Source organism: Larus michahellis, chromosome 11 (genome assembly GCF_964199755.1).
Source record: "Larus michahellis chromosome 11, bLarMic1.1, whole genome shotgun sequence".
NCBI classification, from domain to species: domain Eukaryota; kingdom Metazoa; phylum Chordata; class Aves; order Charadriiformes; family Laridae; genus Larus; species Larus michahellis.
In genome coordinates this window covers 20,511,526-20,526,347 of record NC_133906.1, presented here as the reverse complement: position 1 = coordinate 20,526,347, position 14,822 = coordinate 20,511,526, and the positions used below count along the sequence as shown (strand labels likewise).

Here is a 14,822-nt window from a genome sequence, read left to right as displayed (position 1 = left end):
TGATATTAGGAAGAATTACTTTACTGAAAGAGTGGTCAGGCACTGAACAGCCTGCCCAGGGAGGGGGTTGAGTCACCAGCCCTAGAGGTGTTTAAGAAATGCCTAGATGTGGCACTTCAGGGCATGCTCTGAAGGGCAGAGGTTGTAGGTCGTTGTTTTGTTTTGTTTTGTTTTTTTGGTGTGTGTATAGTTGGGCTCGATGATCTCAAAGGTGCTTTCCAACCATGAAGATTCCATGATTCCGTTGAGGATTTACAGGCATTGTATGGGCAATCATGTTGCCAGCGTATGCATGTGAAACTTGCTTCCAACCTCAATTGCATCAATAATGGGGCTAATTAAAAGGCTCTGGAATATAGCTTCCCTATTACTTGCAAAACTCAAGGCTCAAAACTTCTGGATCCTTTAGTAGCCAGAATATGACGTGCTTGCAGCCTGCAGCTGAAAGGCAGAGGACGGTAACCCTCTTACCCACTTTGGTTGTCCTCGCTTTGAAGGCAGCTGCCCAGCAGCCTAAAGCCAGTCTTCCTGAAACTTGATAGGTGAGAAGCTCCACCGTGTTGAAAACCACTAATCACTTGCCTAACGTGATAAGTAATAGCAGCAGCCGCCTGCCTTGGAGAGGAAGAGGTCTTTGCAAGCGTGGTTTCGCCAGTACCCCTCCCGTCCTTTGTCTCAGGCAGGGGTGCTACAGGCTGAGTTGTGACTCCTGCCCGGTCTGTAAGGTTTCTCCTGTTTTTTGTCATGCAGCCATTAGGTTGTAATATCCCCGGGGCTAACTCCAAACCGGAGACCTCGAGGTGTGCAGCTGCATACCAAATCTGCTGTCTCAGACTTACAGAAAATTAAAAATATTTTCTCTGATTTCAGGCATCTCTCCAGGCAGAGAATTCAAAACTGGTTTTTTTTTCTCGCGTAGGATATCTCTAGGCCCCGGCCACCCCAAAGAGCTTTGCCAGCGAATCCCGTCCCAGCCAGACCCAGAGCCTGGCCGGGGAACGGCCCCCCCATCTCGCTGCCTCCTGCGCACCCCAGGGCCCCAGGGCGACTCCAGCCTGCGGCACAGGTAGGCACCGAGTGCGGTGATGGGAAGCACAGCAGCGTCCCCACAACACCGGGGAAAAAAACTACCCTGGAGGGAGTGACCTTGCTATCAGATGGCAAAACACCTTCATGCACAGCCCCAATGGGTGGGACGGGGTTGGTTGCCTTTATTGCAGGGGGCTCTTTTTTCAGCTGTTCCTTTATTAAGCATTTACTAGGTTGAGCAAAACAGTTAATTCAGTCCTCCACATCTCTGAGCAGTTCCTCAGGTAAAACATCTGGGTGAGCGGGGCTGAGCAACGAGGGTGTGTGGGACCCAGAACGGTTAGTGAAGAGTGGAGAAACAGGAAAGTCCACACAAAACCTGAGGATCCCAGCAAGGAACAGAAACCCGTCCAGCCTCTAGCCATGGCTAAGGGGATGCTTTTTCTGCAGGGACTGTTTCATGAAAGTGTCCTTAATAAGGACCGTTGATAAGGGACTTTGAGTTGCTGAGCTCAGCTGCCTGCAAGCTGGACCCCTTACCACGAAACACCTCCACTCCACACACCGCAGGTGCTGCCTCCAGCCAACAACATACTTGAGGCCAGCTGTAAAAAATGGAAAAAAACCTGTATGAACTTCATTGCGTGACTGGTGGAGAGCAGGAGAGTTTCCTGTGTGACACACTAAGGTGTGAATACGTGTGAATGGAGACAGGCTTCCCCTGGCCCTCTGTAATATCACCTCCGGGAGAAGGAGAGGGCAGCGTCTGCTCTTCATCAATGCTCACCCCTTTCTCTTTTCCCCGTTTTCCATCTCGTGCAGAATACCAGTGTCGGGACGGCTGGAGCAGCGAACATCTTGAAAGTGGGACAGCCGGGCTCCCGCGGGCACTCGTGAACCAGCTGTTCCCAGCTGGCTCTGACCTTCACAGGGTGAAGACTGGGTGGCCTTCATCACCCAAAAAACCGTTCACAGCCACAGACAGTGTCTCGGTTCCTCTCCTCTAACCTCACCCGTTTCCTGCGCGACTCAACAAGCTGCAGTCGGGCTTGGCCCGAGCGCCCCCGGGAACTGCGCCGGTACATGCCAAGCCGAACTCAACCCTCTCTGCTGATAGCCTTTTTCCATATAGGGATGACTTGTTTATACGGTATTTAAATATTATTGTGCAATATCCAATGCAGGGATGGGGTGATGGGGGCTTCACGTATTTTTTTTAACCAGTTATTTAAGTCTTACCAGGGAGATGAAGCTGTGGGTGCAGGTGCTGGCCCGGATGGGCTTTCATGTGAGACCCGTCCCTGTTGGCTTCCTCAGCCCATCCACACAGCTGCAGGAGCGTACGTTGGTGCTACACAGAAACCGCTGCCTCTTGGGAGAGCAGAAGGCAGCCGTTGATAACTTTCTTCAGCATATTCTCAGTTTACAGTGGGTGGAAAGCCAGACCGCAACAGGGAGCAAACCACGGAAATATTCCTGGTTAAAATAATCTGTGGGTCATTGGGGATTTTGATTAGCTTTAACAGAGTGGATTAATTCTTTTCCCCATATAACCATCTTCAGCAAGAGCGTTGCGACCTCCAGCACTCGCTGGTCTTGCCTCGGTGCTGTGAGACCCGACAGCGTCCCCAGCGTGGCCCGCGCGCTCTCACCCGTGTCGTTGGGACACAGTCAAGGTACGACAGGGAAACTCTGGCCGAGACAGAGAGCAAATGGCCAGAAGGAAGCTCAGCAAAAGGCAGTGCTGAAACCTCCTCTCCAGCATACGGTACCGTGGATCATCAGTAGACGCTTTGGCACGTGTGTCCTCAGGCTGCGGTCTGTGCTGAGCAGTAATTCAGCACGGGCTGTCTGCTCCCCATACCAGTGAGAAACCTACCTTAAAATTGCCCAGGTGGTAAAACAGCAGACATATTATTGCAAAACATGGTGCTTTTGTAGGGCAGCTCATTGACTCTGGGTTTTTTTTCTCCAGGACATGGATGGAGAGAGCTGTCTGTGTGCACTTTAAGCAGCTGATGGCTCTGACCCTGAGGGACCCTCCCTTATGAATTTGTGGGGTTTTTTTCTCCTAGTAGTTTGGGCTTTTGTACGTTTTTTCTCAGGATTTTAAATTAAGACCTTTTGTTACGCCAAACTTTTTTCTTTTTTTGTTTTCTTTTTTTTTTTTTTTTTTCCCCTTGAAATGATTTCCTAGGAGAACACAGGGAATTCTGGGGCTATGGTTGCAACAGCTCTGTTGTGTCTGATTTATTACGGGCAAATCCTATGTGATTGCTGCTGCACATGTGAGAAACTCTATTATTGGCATAAAGAAAAAAAAGTTTTGGCTGATGATTCTCTTTCCCTGAGCTCTACTGATTAGAAAAAAACCAGATAAACCCTAAGCGCTCATTAAATTTGTAGTTATACGTAGCAGTATGTCTGTAGGATGACTTAAACCACAGTAGTTTTCACAACTTTACTACCTCTTTCTCCACAAGCAAACAGTACACAGGGTGCATCTTGAATTTCTGGTTGATTCTTCCTTACCTTGCTAATGTTGGACCTTTTCTTACTTTCTATATGCCTGGAAAACAAACCAACCTAAAATGCTTCTCTCTGAAATGAGGGATGACAAGTGAAAGACATCAGCTTTCTAATCTTTACATGTCTTTTTCTACAGTTGGATTATGTTACGTATAAACGGCAGTGGAGCAGTAAGCTGGGCACATGCGGCACACACACTGCAGTAGCACAGATTCAACCACACGCACTCGATCTTGTATCTGAGCCCTCGCTGAAGGCAGCAGCATTACCTCTGCTACAACCCCTGACCTTTGTCAAATGGCCACCAACAATCACTAAGAATATTTTCACTGCATTTCGTGTATACGTGGGATTGAGCTTTTAAAAAATTCCCCTGGGTACACAGAGCTGGAGAGAACAACAGGATGTGCCCAGACTCTAATGGAAAATTTTAGTGCTGGAATATTATAAAGTCTCCGAAAGGTGGTTTTAAGTAAGTCCTTTTATATTTTTTATATGTGTGCAAGTTGAGTGAATAAGAATAGGGGAACTGCAGGAGGGCTAAAAGATGGTAAAACATGATTTTTTGGAAAGATGTTACTTGGGAGAACATATACCAAAATACATCTCACTTTCTCCTGTGTCCACATATTAATGGTTTACAATAATGCTCTCTGTGCATCTATGCAAATACTTGAAGAATGCAATTCATTGTGCCTTCTGCCTAGTTTTAATAAATTGTCAGTTGTCATTAACAAATATTCTGTCACTGTCTACTGTTTTAGTTCAAATCTTCGTTTTATATGTGGCATTTGTCCAGAGATGGCAGGGTAGCTGGAGGGATGGCTTTTATAAAATGCAGTTCTAGGCAGTGAGAAGGACGAGTCCCGTTTACTATCCATTCCTAAAATAAAATGCATAAAGCATTATACCAATTAGGATGCCAAAACCGAAGCTGAAGTGAATTACTTGGATTATTTTCTGCTACCAAAGGAGGGCGCTGCTGTTTCGCTCACGCCCCAGATGCTCTTTCTGCTGTGCTGGGCTGTCCTTCAGCCTCCTGATCCTCTACGGCTACACCAATAACACCAGAGAAACCATTAAAAACTTTCAGATCCACCTGCAAGGTTTGGTGGTTGGTTTTTTTTTTTTTAAGAAAAAGCCTTTATTTCCCTTTCCACATTCCAAAAACAAAAAAAAAAGTACTGAAATGTTATTTTAGTAAGAGATTAAATATTCCTCTCCCCCCTCCAACCCCAAGTTGCGTTTGCTCAGCCATGCCCAGATTCGGGTACAATCAGGTCAGCATCTCTGACAGCATCAGTGCGCGCTGTGGTCCAGGACTAACCCAGCCAGAGCTGCCTCTGGACGGAGCCAGCTTGGCAAAGCCGCCTCAGGCTTTGCCGCTCTTGGTTTGGGATTTGCTGTGAGCAAAAGCTGAGTCTCCCGGTGCTGTTAAGACCCAGCAGCAAGGTGGGAGAAACTTTTAACTGCGGTGATACTTCCTTTTTCACCTTCCAGCTCAAAATGTTATTTTTCCGATCCCTTCATCCTCACCACCGATACAAATCCAAGAGGGTTTTGAAGATGAGCTGTGAGCAAGAGCCCAGGTAACATCCATACTATATTGAGAGATGGAGAGGGGTGAACGGGACCGCTCTGGGATGAACTGCATCCCTACAGCTCTGCAGAGCATCACCCACTTAACGCCTGGTTGGCTTTTAACACGCAGTTTATACCTCCCTCTAAACAACAACAACAACAGAAAAGCTTTTGGGCTTACGTGATAGCAGGTCAGGTCATGCGGCTCAAAGAGCTGGGAGGCTCTCCAAGGCCAAGACATTTGCTAAGAAAAAAAAAAAAACAACCTTAAAATTTCCAGCCGCTCACAGATGGTGGTGGTGCTTCTCCTGACACAGGGTTTACCCTGCCAGAGCTTCTCAGCCTGAGCAGGGGCTGCCCCTTGCTCGGGTGAGGTCTGGATCAGGCCCAGTGGCTTCACCAACCACGTCAACATGGCCTGGGCACCACAGCTGCTAAGGAAAAAATACCCCAAACAAACAAAAACCTATATAAAATTAAGTAACACTGTGCTGCAGGGAAATCCCTGCACCTCACAAAAAACAAAAGCTGAAAAAGATTTCTCTGCCACGGTCCTGTAAAAAACACTTCATGGCTTGGGTCCTGCCACTGAGCTTAAGTGAGCGCCTATTCCAAAATTCGCCACGGTTTGTCCATATTCACCAATATTCTTGCGCCATATTTGCAGAGCAAATAATTAAACATGGACGAGCAGAGTCTGAATAGCAGGTGTGCACCATTCAGTCCTTGTCTCTCGCCTCCGTTTGAGATACTGGTGTGTGTTTTAGAGTTCATGCGAGCGTCTAGAAAGGAAAAAAGAAAGACAAAAATCACTAATCAATGACTCAATCAGTGCCTGAAAATAAACACATTGCCGCCCGGGGGAAGGAGTGTATGAGTAAACATTAACCCTGCCAAGAAGAAGAGGTGGGAAAGGGCCTCAGAGAGGAGCTTTGTCCCCGGAGTATCTCATTTCAAGAGGATTTTCATTTTCAGTGGCTGCATGTGAGGATTAAACATACCCGTTGCTGCCACACCATCACAAAGATCCAATCCAAAAGCCCAGAGAAAGATTTGGCTTGACTCTACCAAGCTTTGGATAAGACACTGCTGATTTTATTTTCTGCTTTTCCTTCTTTAAATTGCTCAATAGCATCTGGAATACTGACACCAACCCAACCTCCAGACCCTCACGTATAACGCGCTAGGTGTAGATCATGAATACTTTCGGTTTATCCTCTGGGGCGATGCTGGAGTTGTCCACCTCTATTAGGATGTTCTTGTCGTCTCGGGTGACTGGCGCTTGCTGTCCACTCTGGAGGACTTCTGGTAGGTTCCCTAAGCTGACGTCCATGTCTTTGAAGGCATGGAGTAAAAACACCCCCAAAATGATGGTGAGGAAGCCACAAACTGTCCCAATGATGTCCACTACGGTCATGGTGACCCACTCCTTAAAGAGGATGATGGAAGTTGTGATGACGATGGTGGTGAACAGCACATAGTAGATGGGAAACACCAAAGAGGTGTTGAAAATGTCTAAAGACTTATTGAGGTAGTTAATTTGTGTGGTGATGGATGCCACCAGCGTGATGACTAAGATCCACGTCAGTGGGTGCTGCAGCACAGGCCGGCCAGCAAAGAAGCCCTTGATGGCAATACCCAGGCCCTTGACTGAGGACACGGAGAAGGCACCAATCACGGAGCAGATGGTGAGGTAGATGAGGATGTTGCTCTGGCCATAGCGGGGTGCGAGGTAGAAGATCAGGAGGAAGCAGACAGCCAAGAGGATCGCAGCATAAGCGAGGAAACCTGGAAGAGGGAGAGAAGCAACTCAAAACTCAGCGGTGGGCATGGGGGGACAATATTCACTGCCCAGCCTTGAGAGAGAAAACGCGATCTCCTGCGTACCTGGCTCTTTCAGCTTAGAAGACATTTCATCCAGAGTGGTGACCTCCTCGTCCTCTGGGGCATGTATCACCATCACGGTGCTGCCCACGAGGCTGAGCATGCAGCCCAGCTTTCCCAGCAGGTTGAGCCGCTCTCCAAGCAAATAGGAAGACAAGATGGCACTGCACGGGGCAGAAAAAAGTGCTTTAAAGTCCTTTGAGGAAGGAAGAGTAGCTAAAATAAGGAAAAGAACACCTTCACGTGATACAAGGACACCAATTTGGAATAAATTTGTTGGATTCCAGTGTGTTAACACACAATCACATTGCATCTGCTGACAGCTGAGCCTGCGGAGAGGCAGGTGTGATCTACAGATCACAGCTCATGTATCAGCAAGGTGAAAAAATGCTCAATGTGTTAGCGCATCCTCAGAAATATTTTCAGGGTCTACAGATTCACTCGGGAGCTGTTGGGCATTAAGAAGCCTTTAGCGCCCAAAGAAATGACTTCAAGAACCAGTGTAACAGAGGAAAAAAGCCCAGCCTGACAATGAAAGAGTTACATGAATTTTAACTAGATCGTCAGAACTATTAACCCGCAGAGAATATCTAGTTGTTGTGCATAAAACTTTGGGGCAAGACACCAGAGCAGTCCTAACTCTCAGCTTGCTTATGCATTTCACAGTCCTTCTATAAAACCTTCGGTACCTGGAGTCATGTGTTTTGATATTAATCTCCTTTTTAAAAATAAAAAAAAATATAAAACAGGGTTTCAGCCTTTTGGCAACAGACAAAAATATAAAAACACATCAGAGCACCCTAAAAGCTAGAAAATAAAAGGCAAATGAAAGTTTAAAAACAAACCTGATGTTTTTGACCCTTTTAGATTTTTAGTACTGTTCACAACAAAAACAAACCAAAACAAAACAAAACACAAAACAAACCCACCTTGAACTGGCTAAAGAGCTGGATTAAGGGAGGAAGCAACACTGATATTTGCAATAATTTAACCCGAAGTGTATGGGACTGCTATCCACATGTAGCATTTCCAGAAGGGCATGCTACTTAATTCACGGGCTTCCAAATGATCCCAGAAAAGGACAACAACTGTTAGAAAACACTGAGACATTTTTTCCTTTAGGCAGAATAAATCATATTTGCATCACTTCAAGTCTTCCTATCTTGCAAGACAAACAGGCAAATAAAAAAAAGGCAAGTTGCAAACTGTAGTCAGATAAATCACCTTATGAGCACACTCAGAGCCCCCAGAGGCGTGACGATAGTTGCAGGAGCAAAGGCATAGGCGGCAAAGTTGGCAGCTTCCCCTCCGCCCACTAAACAAACACAAGAAAAATAAATACCAGTGAGTTACAGTACACTTTTTGTGTTTTCTCTTGCAGGTTTGCAAACTAGTAAGATGTTGGTTAGAGGGTGGGTTTTATCATGGGGGTTTCATGCTGCTGCTAAACAGGGACAGATAGTGGGTGAAAATTTCTCTGTTACAAATTAATGCAAGCAGAGAGGCATCTCTGGAGCCCTGCACCCACCTGGAGAAGGGCTGAGGGTACCAGGGCCTGGCCATGTCACAGCTGCCCATATTAACTCATCCGCCCCCCCAGCCCAGCCAGGCAGCTGCAGTGTGTCTGGGTGATTAACCGGGGGGTGGGCTGTTGTGGGAGCTGCTGGGAGGCTGCTCCTCACCTACAGAGTCTCCTTGGGGCTGCGGTGTCACCTTCTGGCTGGACTGTCCTTGTCCCTTGAGCAGTGAGTACTGTGTGCTTGCTTATGGGTTGTGCAGCAGGAGCTGCAAGGGTGGAGCAAGGCGGGGGCACCTTGAGCTGCTGCGAGAGCCAGAAAAGACTGCTCTGAGAAACCCTCTGCTGCTCTTTGTACAGCTGTGAGTCCAATTTGAGAAGACACTGTAGTGTTGCAGCATGAAAAGAAAGATTTGAGGCTTGCTCTAAGGCAAAGCAAGCTTTGCTCAAGAAGGAGACTGCTACCAACGCCTCCTTGTTATCTCCCTTCTGCTGCGGCAGTAACCTCTCCCGGAGCCCCCAGGCATGCACGGGAAGCTGTCTGCCCTGTGCCTAGTATGCAAACCTGGCTTTTCATGCCTTTGATGGGGTAACACTGAGCTAGCAAGTCCTACCAGCCCTGCAGGAGGACGGCGAGGGAGATCCTGTGTGGCTCACTGCCTCCGCTCTCCTTGAGGTACCTCTGCTGGAACTTGCCAGAAAAAAAGGCTTTAAGCCACTAGATGCTGGGCTCATTCCGCACCTGATTCACAGGGACAGACCCTGGAAAAGCTGCAAGCCCAGGGAAACAGCTTCTACTTACTGGTTAACAAGCCAGCCCACCAGAGCCAGTCCTTCAGGTAGCCATGGCCTCCATCTCCTGCGGAAGGAAGCAAAGCACACAGGTGTGCAGGAGTTAACAACCATGTTCTTTGGGGTAAGAGATGAGAAACATCCCTTTGGAGAGGGATAAATTGCGAGGGGAAGAGCGTAACAAAGAAAACAGCCTGGAAGGACAGAATATGCAGACATGCCATCCTATGTGGATTTATGTTGAGTTGAGGGATTAGCAGAAGCTCGCACTTGGGCCTGGACAACGCAAATACCATGAAAGCAGTGCTTAATTCTGGGTGCCAATGGGAATGGCACCCGCTGCTCCAAAGCCATGGAAGTTCTGAGCCTGGGGCCCTGCTGCAGCATGGACATTGGGGCTGCCCTTCAGCCTTGGGAGCTGTGGTCTTCCTTGCTGGTTCATTAGGGTGCATCATCCCCTAAACCCGGCGATAAACCCCCCAGCTGAGGTTCCATGGACTGGTCACCTTCCGTCTTGTGTGTTCCGCTTGCCCGTTCGCTATGGGGCCCTCCTGGAGCAGAAGGATGAAGGATGGCAGGGGCTGCTCCATGCTGGGTGCCCCCCACCCAAAGGCTGTCCCACCTTGGGACGTTGCCACCCTGCGTCCTGCCCATAGGGAGCCTGCGCTTCACCCGGCATTGCACCGGCTCGCTGTGGAGTCTCGCACGTGGGCACTAAGGTAAGGCAATGAGTTTTTTCCAAACCTAGCTGAAGCGCGGGCTATAGCTATGAAAGATGAAGCGGGGGGGAAAAGCCGGTCGGTCGCTCTGTGCGGGCATGTGGTGCCTTGGTTGGTGTTGCCATACGGTCGTGGTGAAGCGCCTGCGTCCTGTCCCAGAAGTTATCTGCGCCTTCTTGTACGTTGCTTTGTGTTGTGGTTGTATCATGGAGCCTCAGCGGCAGCTGCCAGAAATGCTAACGTTAGCTTTATGTGGAACAGTCGTCATGCGATGGAGCATTTCTGATGAAAAATGACTCTTGGTGTTGGAACAACTCAATGAAAGAAAACGTGCATATAAATGAGGAGGAATGGCCGTGCTGTGTGGGGAACTAAGCCAGCTCTGGTCTTAACCCACAAGCTGTTAGACGTAAGGAGCTTGAGCCTGCTGGCATTGTGAACCCTGCTGTTACTGGGACAGAGAGACACCATGGTTTTGCTAAGTCCGACCTGACCGGAGCTGTCGCTTACAGCAGCGTTTGACCTGCCTTGGAGAAAAGTGATGTGCTCAGATAGCAGGGGTGAAACATGGGGCTGAGAGATTAAAGGGTGAGATAGGGAAAAGGGGAGGGAAGAGGCGGACAGGAATTTGCTGGAATTTAGCCTCTTCTGGTTCCTCAAGTTCACAAGTGCTCCAGTTCAAATGTTATGCTTTGGTATTCCTTAGAAATTGCTGCGTTGGTCTGGTTTTTGTTTGTTTGTGGCTTCTTTTTTTTCCTCAACAACTCTTCTTGCCAGCTGCAATTTTCTGTCATTAACCTCTAATTCCTGGTTAAGCATCCTGAAAAACAGAGAGGGGTTTGCCCTCATTTTACTCGCTTGGCTCTGTTGTGGGAGGAGTTCATGGAGGGAAGGGCATGAGAGACATCTACAGTTGAAACGATACTGATATTTCATTGTGCAAATATAAGGTGAAAAGCAAACCCATGGGGGTGCAGCAGTTGCGTGCAGCCAGCGTAATGGCAGGGGACGGGGACAGACCTGGGACTGGTGCTCAGGTGCTGTTGGTAGCTTTGTTGCCCGCTTGCTGGTTGACTCTGGACAGTCCCTTCATCTTCCCATGCCTCTGTGCCCTCATATGGGGACAGTGATACTAACTTCCTTTGTAAAACGATTTAAGAGTCGTTCCTAGGCCAGAACTGGGAAGCAGTAGTATTTTAATTATCATTATGTTGTTTTGTAGTTATGCAAGTAGGTCAGCTGCCAGGTAGGACTTACGCTGCTGCTAGAGCCAATGTTTGTAATGCTGATGGGATGTGTCCGATTCCACAATGCAATTCCGCTGTAGGCAGTGCTCCTCCACCATTTCCCATCCATACTTACGTGCACATAAGCACATGCCTCGCCCCAACAGCTTGGTGCTAGAGGAAACTTATCTACACCTTGTTGAGCAACATACCTCAGACGTATCCTTTCTGAAAACCACTCGCAGCGATCAAACAGGTCGCAGGCGTACAGTCCTGCATGAATAAACGGCTCTGCTTCCTCCTGGCCTCACAGTTTCCCATGTCAGAGCTGTGATGGGCATGTGTTGTTCTCCTGGTGGGTGCACATCTGATCACACAGTGCACGTGACTTGCTGTTTGCGGTGCAAGGCAGGGGAGCGCTGCTTTTAGCTGAGCCTTCCAGTGCAGAGCTCTGTAAATTAGCTCCTCAGCTCCAGCACAGCACTGCTCTCCGAGTCGCGCACACAAACATGCAGAAAAGCTCTGTCTTACATAGCTGATGGAAGGCTGACACGTGCACCCAGAGGTGTTCCCTTGCCATACAAGCGCTGGAGTTTGGATGATGCATGTGGTTCTGGAAATTAGTGGACCTCCTCCCTCCTGCCCCCCACAAAAGCCTTACCTGCCCTGGTGCCCCCCTTCTCCACCAGCCGTAGCAGCCCCTTCTTCTTGAGAATGACGCTGCTTCCGATGAGGAAGCTGGAGAAGACAGCCAAGCCCAGACCAATGTAGAATCCATAGTTGCTTTCCAGCTGAGTTACCCAGAAGATATCCAAAGTCCCATTGTCCTGGACGGAGTCAGCTGGGTCAGCATCACTGATGACCTGGCACACGACGCGGTGGGAAAGGCACAAAAGGGTGACCAGAGACCCTGTGACACCACCACGGAGATAAAAAAGCAAATTACTGATACAGCTGTCAACAGCGCCTCTGCTGTTTGGACTCATTCAGATGTCCCTCTGTGCAGTCACCCATCCTGTCACCCTAACAGCACATACCCACCCGCACTTAAAAACTCAGGACACCTCTTTACTCACACGTGGAAATGGCAGTGTCGAGTGACAGGTTTATGGAGTGCAGTTCAAGCAGCTTGTTGACACTGAATGTGTCTGCCAGTCTACACACTGAGCTGGAAGGCCACAAGGACCACTATAATAATGTAACTTGAATTTCCACGCATCTATGCCAGAGTCTCTCCATCAAACTCCAATGTTTTGAACAGAGTTTGAACTATGCCTTATCGACACTCAGCCTTGTTGATTCAAAGGTTGTGGTGCCTTCCAGCCAACTAATCCTCTCATCCGCCAACTCGTCTGCAGCTTACAGCTTTGGGTTTGATGTGGAGCGACGCCAGGACCGTGTAACTGTGCATCTGTCCCAGCTCAGTGTGCTGAGAGGTGCCATGGGATCACTCGTAACACAGCTACAGGCTCGTCCCAGACCAAAGTTTCATCTATACACTGCCTTTACTGTCTAATGGTGTTATTCTACCCGTTTGCAGAGATCCTGCGTGCTCGTAAAGCACGCCAAGTCCTGCCAGTGTGGAAGGACTGAAAGCAGGCACAGTTTTCTGCTGTTAATACCAGAAGCACTAAGCCCCCGAGTCTCCAGCCAGGTGTGTCGGTGTGTGTGGGTGGGAAAACTGCTGAGTTTCTTCCTACCCTCACGCTCCTACTGCACCCGGCGTGCCTTTCTATTGCAGTCTTCACTCCCAGCGCAGTAAAGACAGCGTGACTGCGACTGTGGGGAACCGAACACCCAGGTGCAGTGTCACAAAAGTCCTTTTGTAGTAAAAGACTTTAATTTTCTGCCTGAGCTCATGTAGGAATTACAGAGCAAGTATTTGTGCCTCTGCGAGCGTGGGTATGCAAGAGCTAAACTGCTCACAGCACTGGGCATGGGGCCCAACTTTGTCCTGAACCGAGAGACTGGCTTAGATCTTCTGCAGCTGCACCCCGTGTCCCCTGCACGTGTAGCTGAGGATTTGGATCCAAACTGGATCTAAACTTCTGCTAATGGAAAAAAATCCAATGAGTTTCCAAAGGCTTCCTAATAGGTTTCTTTTCTAAGGGGAAAAACACGCTTGATTGTAGAAATATTTCCTAGGGAAGGGCGGAGGGCATCTTGTCTCCTCGGCTGGGTAAAAGTCTCCGTGATGTGCAACTGGGCACAAGCATAAGGCAGTGGGCTTGGGGTCGTTACCGACTGGATTTGGTAATCTTTAAAGGTTAAAAAAAAATAAAATAAACCTAGCTTCTCAGTGAGTGCTGGAAGCACTGACACAGCTCAGGCTGAGCGGGGCTTGTGGGGAAAAAGGCAGTTTTCCCAGTCCTATGCAGACTTCTAAAAAAAGGCAAAGAAGCCCCAGACCCAGAGAAGCGGAGCAGCGACAGAGCAGCCCCACAGCCGGCTGGGGGATGAGGCCGGGGGTGCGCTGGGGCTGCCCTCCCCCCCCTCCCCGGGACACCCCCCCCCCCAACCTCTGCGGGGCCGGGCTGAGCCCCGGGGCCTGTCCCGCTCCCCCCGCAGCACCCACCGTTGCTGCAGCTGCTGTTGGCCCCCAGCGGCTCCATCTCCTTCGTCCTCCGGACGGCTCAGAGCATCCCGGCGCCGAGGGCAGGAGCCGGGGCTGGGCAGGGCCGGGCCGCCAGCACACCTTCCCGGCCGGCTCCTCCTCCGGGACGGGGCTGGGCTCCGCGCCCCTGGAAGCCGTGCGGGCTCCCCCGTCCCGTGTGTAAGCCCTTGTGCCCCAGCCCCGGCCGCCTGGCCCGGTGTCCCCCCCCCGCCCCGCCTTGCCCGGGGCTGGAGGGGGAGAAGGAGGAGGGTCCGGGTGGGTTCGCCACATGGTGGAGAGCCGCAGGTGGGTTCAACAGCCCTTGCACAGACCCGGGATGAGGCCCCCCAGGCTCAGCCCGGGCAGGGGTTTCTCCTCCCGGAGTGGGTTTTCTTGCCGCAGTGGTTGGGAGCAGGAGGGAAGGGGAGAAGGGGCCGTGGAAGCCGGAGGCTGAGCTTCTGGTGAGATGGGGCGTGAGCCCGGTGGCGGTGGCCGAGCTGTGGGACCATGGGCATACATGGGTTGTGCGCGCTGCGGAGCCGGGGACTTTATATGTGTGCAGGGGATGGTGGAACAGAAAATAAACACGAGAAATTAAGTCCTGAACAGTGTTTGTACTCCTGAAGGTATCTCCTCTTACTAAAAGAGACTGTAACTGCAGTTAATATAGCAGGGAAACATTTCAGGAAGTGTCCTGTTGCTCGAAGCACTGGTGTTTATTATTCTTCGGTTAGTCCTATGGCTGTGTGCAGTAGGTTGTAGGACTGAAGGGGAAGGCTGGGGGGCTGAGAAACACACAGATGTCTAGGGAAGATGGATATATCCTGATGGAAGTGTGCGATGTGGGGTTCCCTGTGTCATGTACTCGCTGGGCAAAGGCATATTCCATGCTGAAGGTCGGGCCAAATTTCCCTAACGATCCTTCCTGACTTTTAAGTTGTAGCGGGAAAGGC

At 49.7% G+C, this 14,822-nt stretch overlaps 2 protein-coding genes across 6 annotated transcripts in view; one reads left to right on the top strand and one right to left on the bottom strand.

The window, feature by feature from the left end:
- ADAM19 (ADAM metallopeptidase domain 19) overlaps window positions 1-1,984 on the top strand; it is a 33,660-nt gene extending 31,676 nt beyond the window's left edge. For both annotated transcript variants that reach the window (XM_074603959.1, XM_074603958.1), the window contains 2 exons: window positions 920-1,066; window positions 1,852-1,984. In XM_074603959.1, coding sequence (XP_074460060.1) covers window positions 920-1,066; window positions 1,852-1,926 — 222 coding nt within the window. In that variant the 3' untranslated portion in view covers window positions 1,927-1,984. The remainder of the gene's footprint in view (window positions 1-919; window positions 1,067-1,851) is intronic.
- Window positions 1,985-4,637: 2,653 nt separating this feature from the next.
- NIPAL4 (NIPA like domain containing 4) lies at window positions 4,638-14,418 on the bottom strand. 4 transcript variants are annotated; one of them, XM_074603963.1, is made up of 6 exons: window positions 13,852-14,418; window positions 11,938-12,186; window positions 9,342-9,398; window positions 8,248-8,338; window positions 7,027-7,187; window positions 4,638-6,927 (listed from the first exon to the last, which is right to left on the bottom strand). In XM_074603963.1, the coding sequence occupies exons 1-6, from the start codon at window positions 13,886-13,888 to the stop codon at window positions 6,323-6,325; spliced, it is 1,200 nt and encodes a 399-aa protein (XP_074460064.1). In that variant the 5' UTR covers window positions 13,889-14,418; the 3' UTR covers window positions 4,638-6,322. The 4 variants fall into 4 exon arrangements, with proteins under 4 accessions (XP_074460064.1, XP_074460063.1, XP_074460062.1 ...); XM_074603962.1 differs by lacking the exons at window positions 11,938-12,186; window positions 13,852-14,418 and having other exon boundaries at window positions 4,638-5,921; window positions 6,344-6,927; window positions 9,342-11,906; XM_074603961.1 differs by lacking the exons at window positions 11,938-12,186; window positions 13,852-14,418 and adding an exon at window positions 11,489-11,906 and having other exon boundaries at window positions 9,342-10,870.
- Window positions 14,419-14,822: the final 404 nt, after the last annotated feature.

Bases quoted from the DNA above. Each gene is read 5' to 3' on its own strand.
- NIPAL4 (XM_074603960.1), bottom strand. From the start codon at position 9,786: ATGATGCACCCTAATGAACCAGCAAGGAAGACCACAGCTCCCAAGGCT. The intron at 8,339-9,341 runs GTAAGTAGAAGC...GTGTTTGTTTAG, and splicing joins GTGGGCTGGCTTGTTAACCA to TGGGCGGAGGGGAAGCTGCC. The intron at 7,188-8,247 runs GTGATTTATCTG...TGCCCCGTGCAG, and splicing joins GCTCTGAGTGTGCTCATAAG to TGCCATCTTGTCTTCCTATT.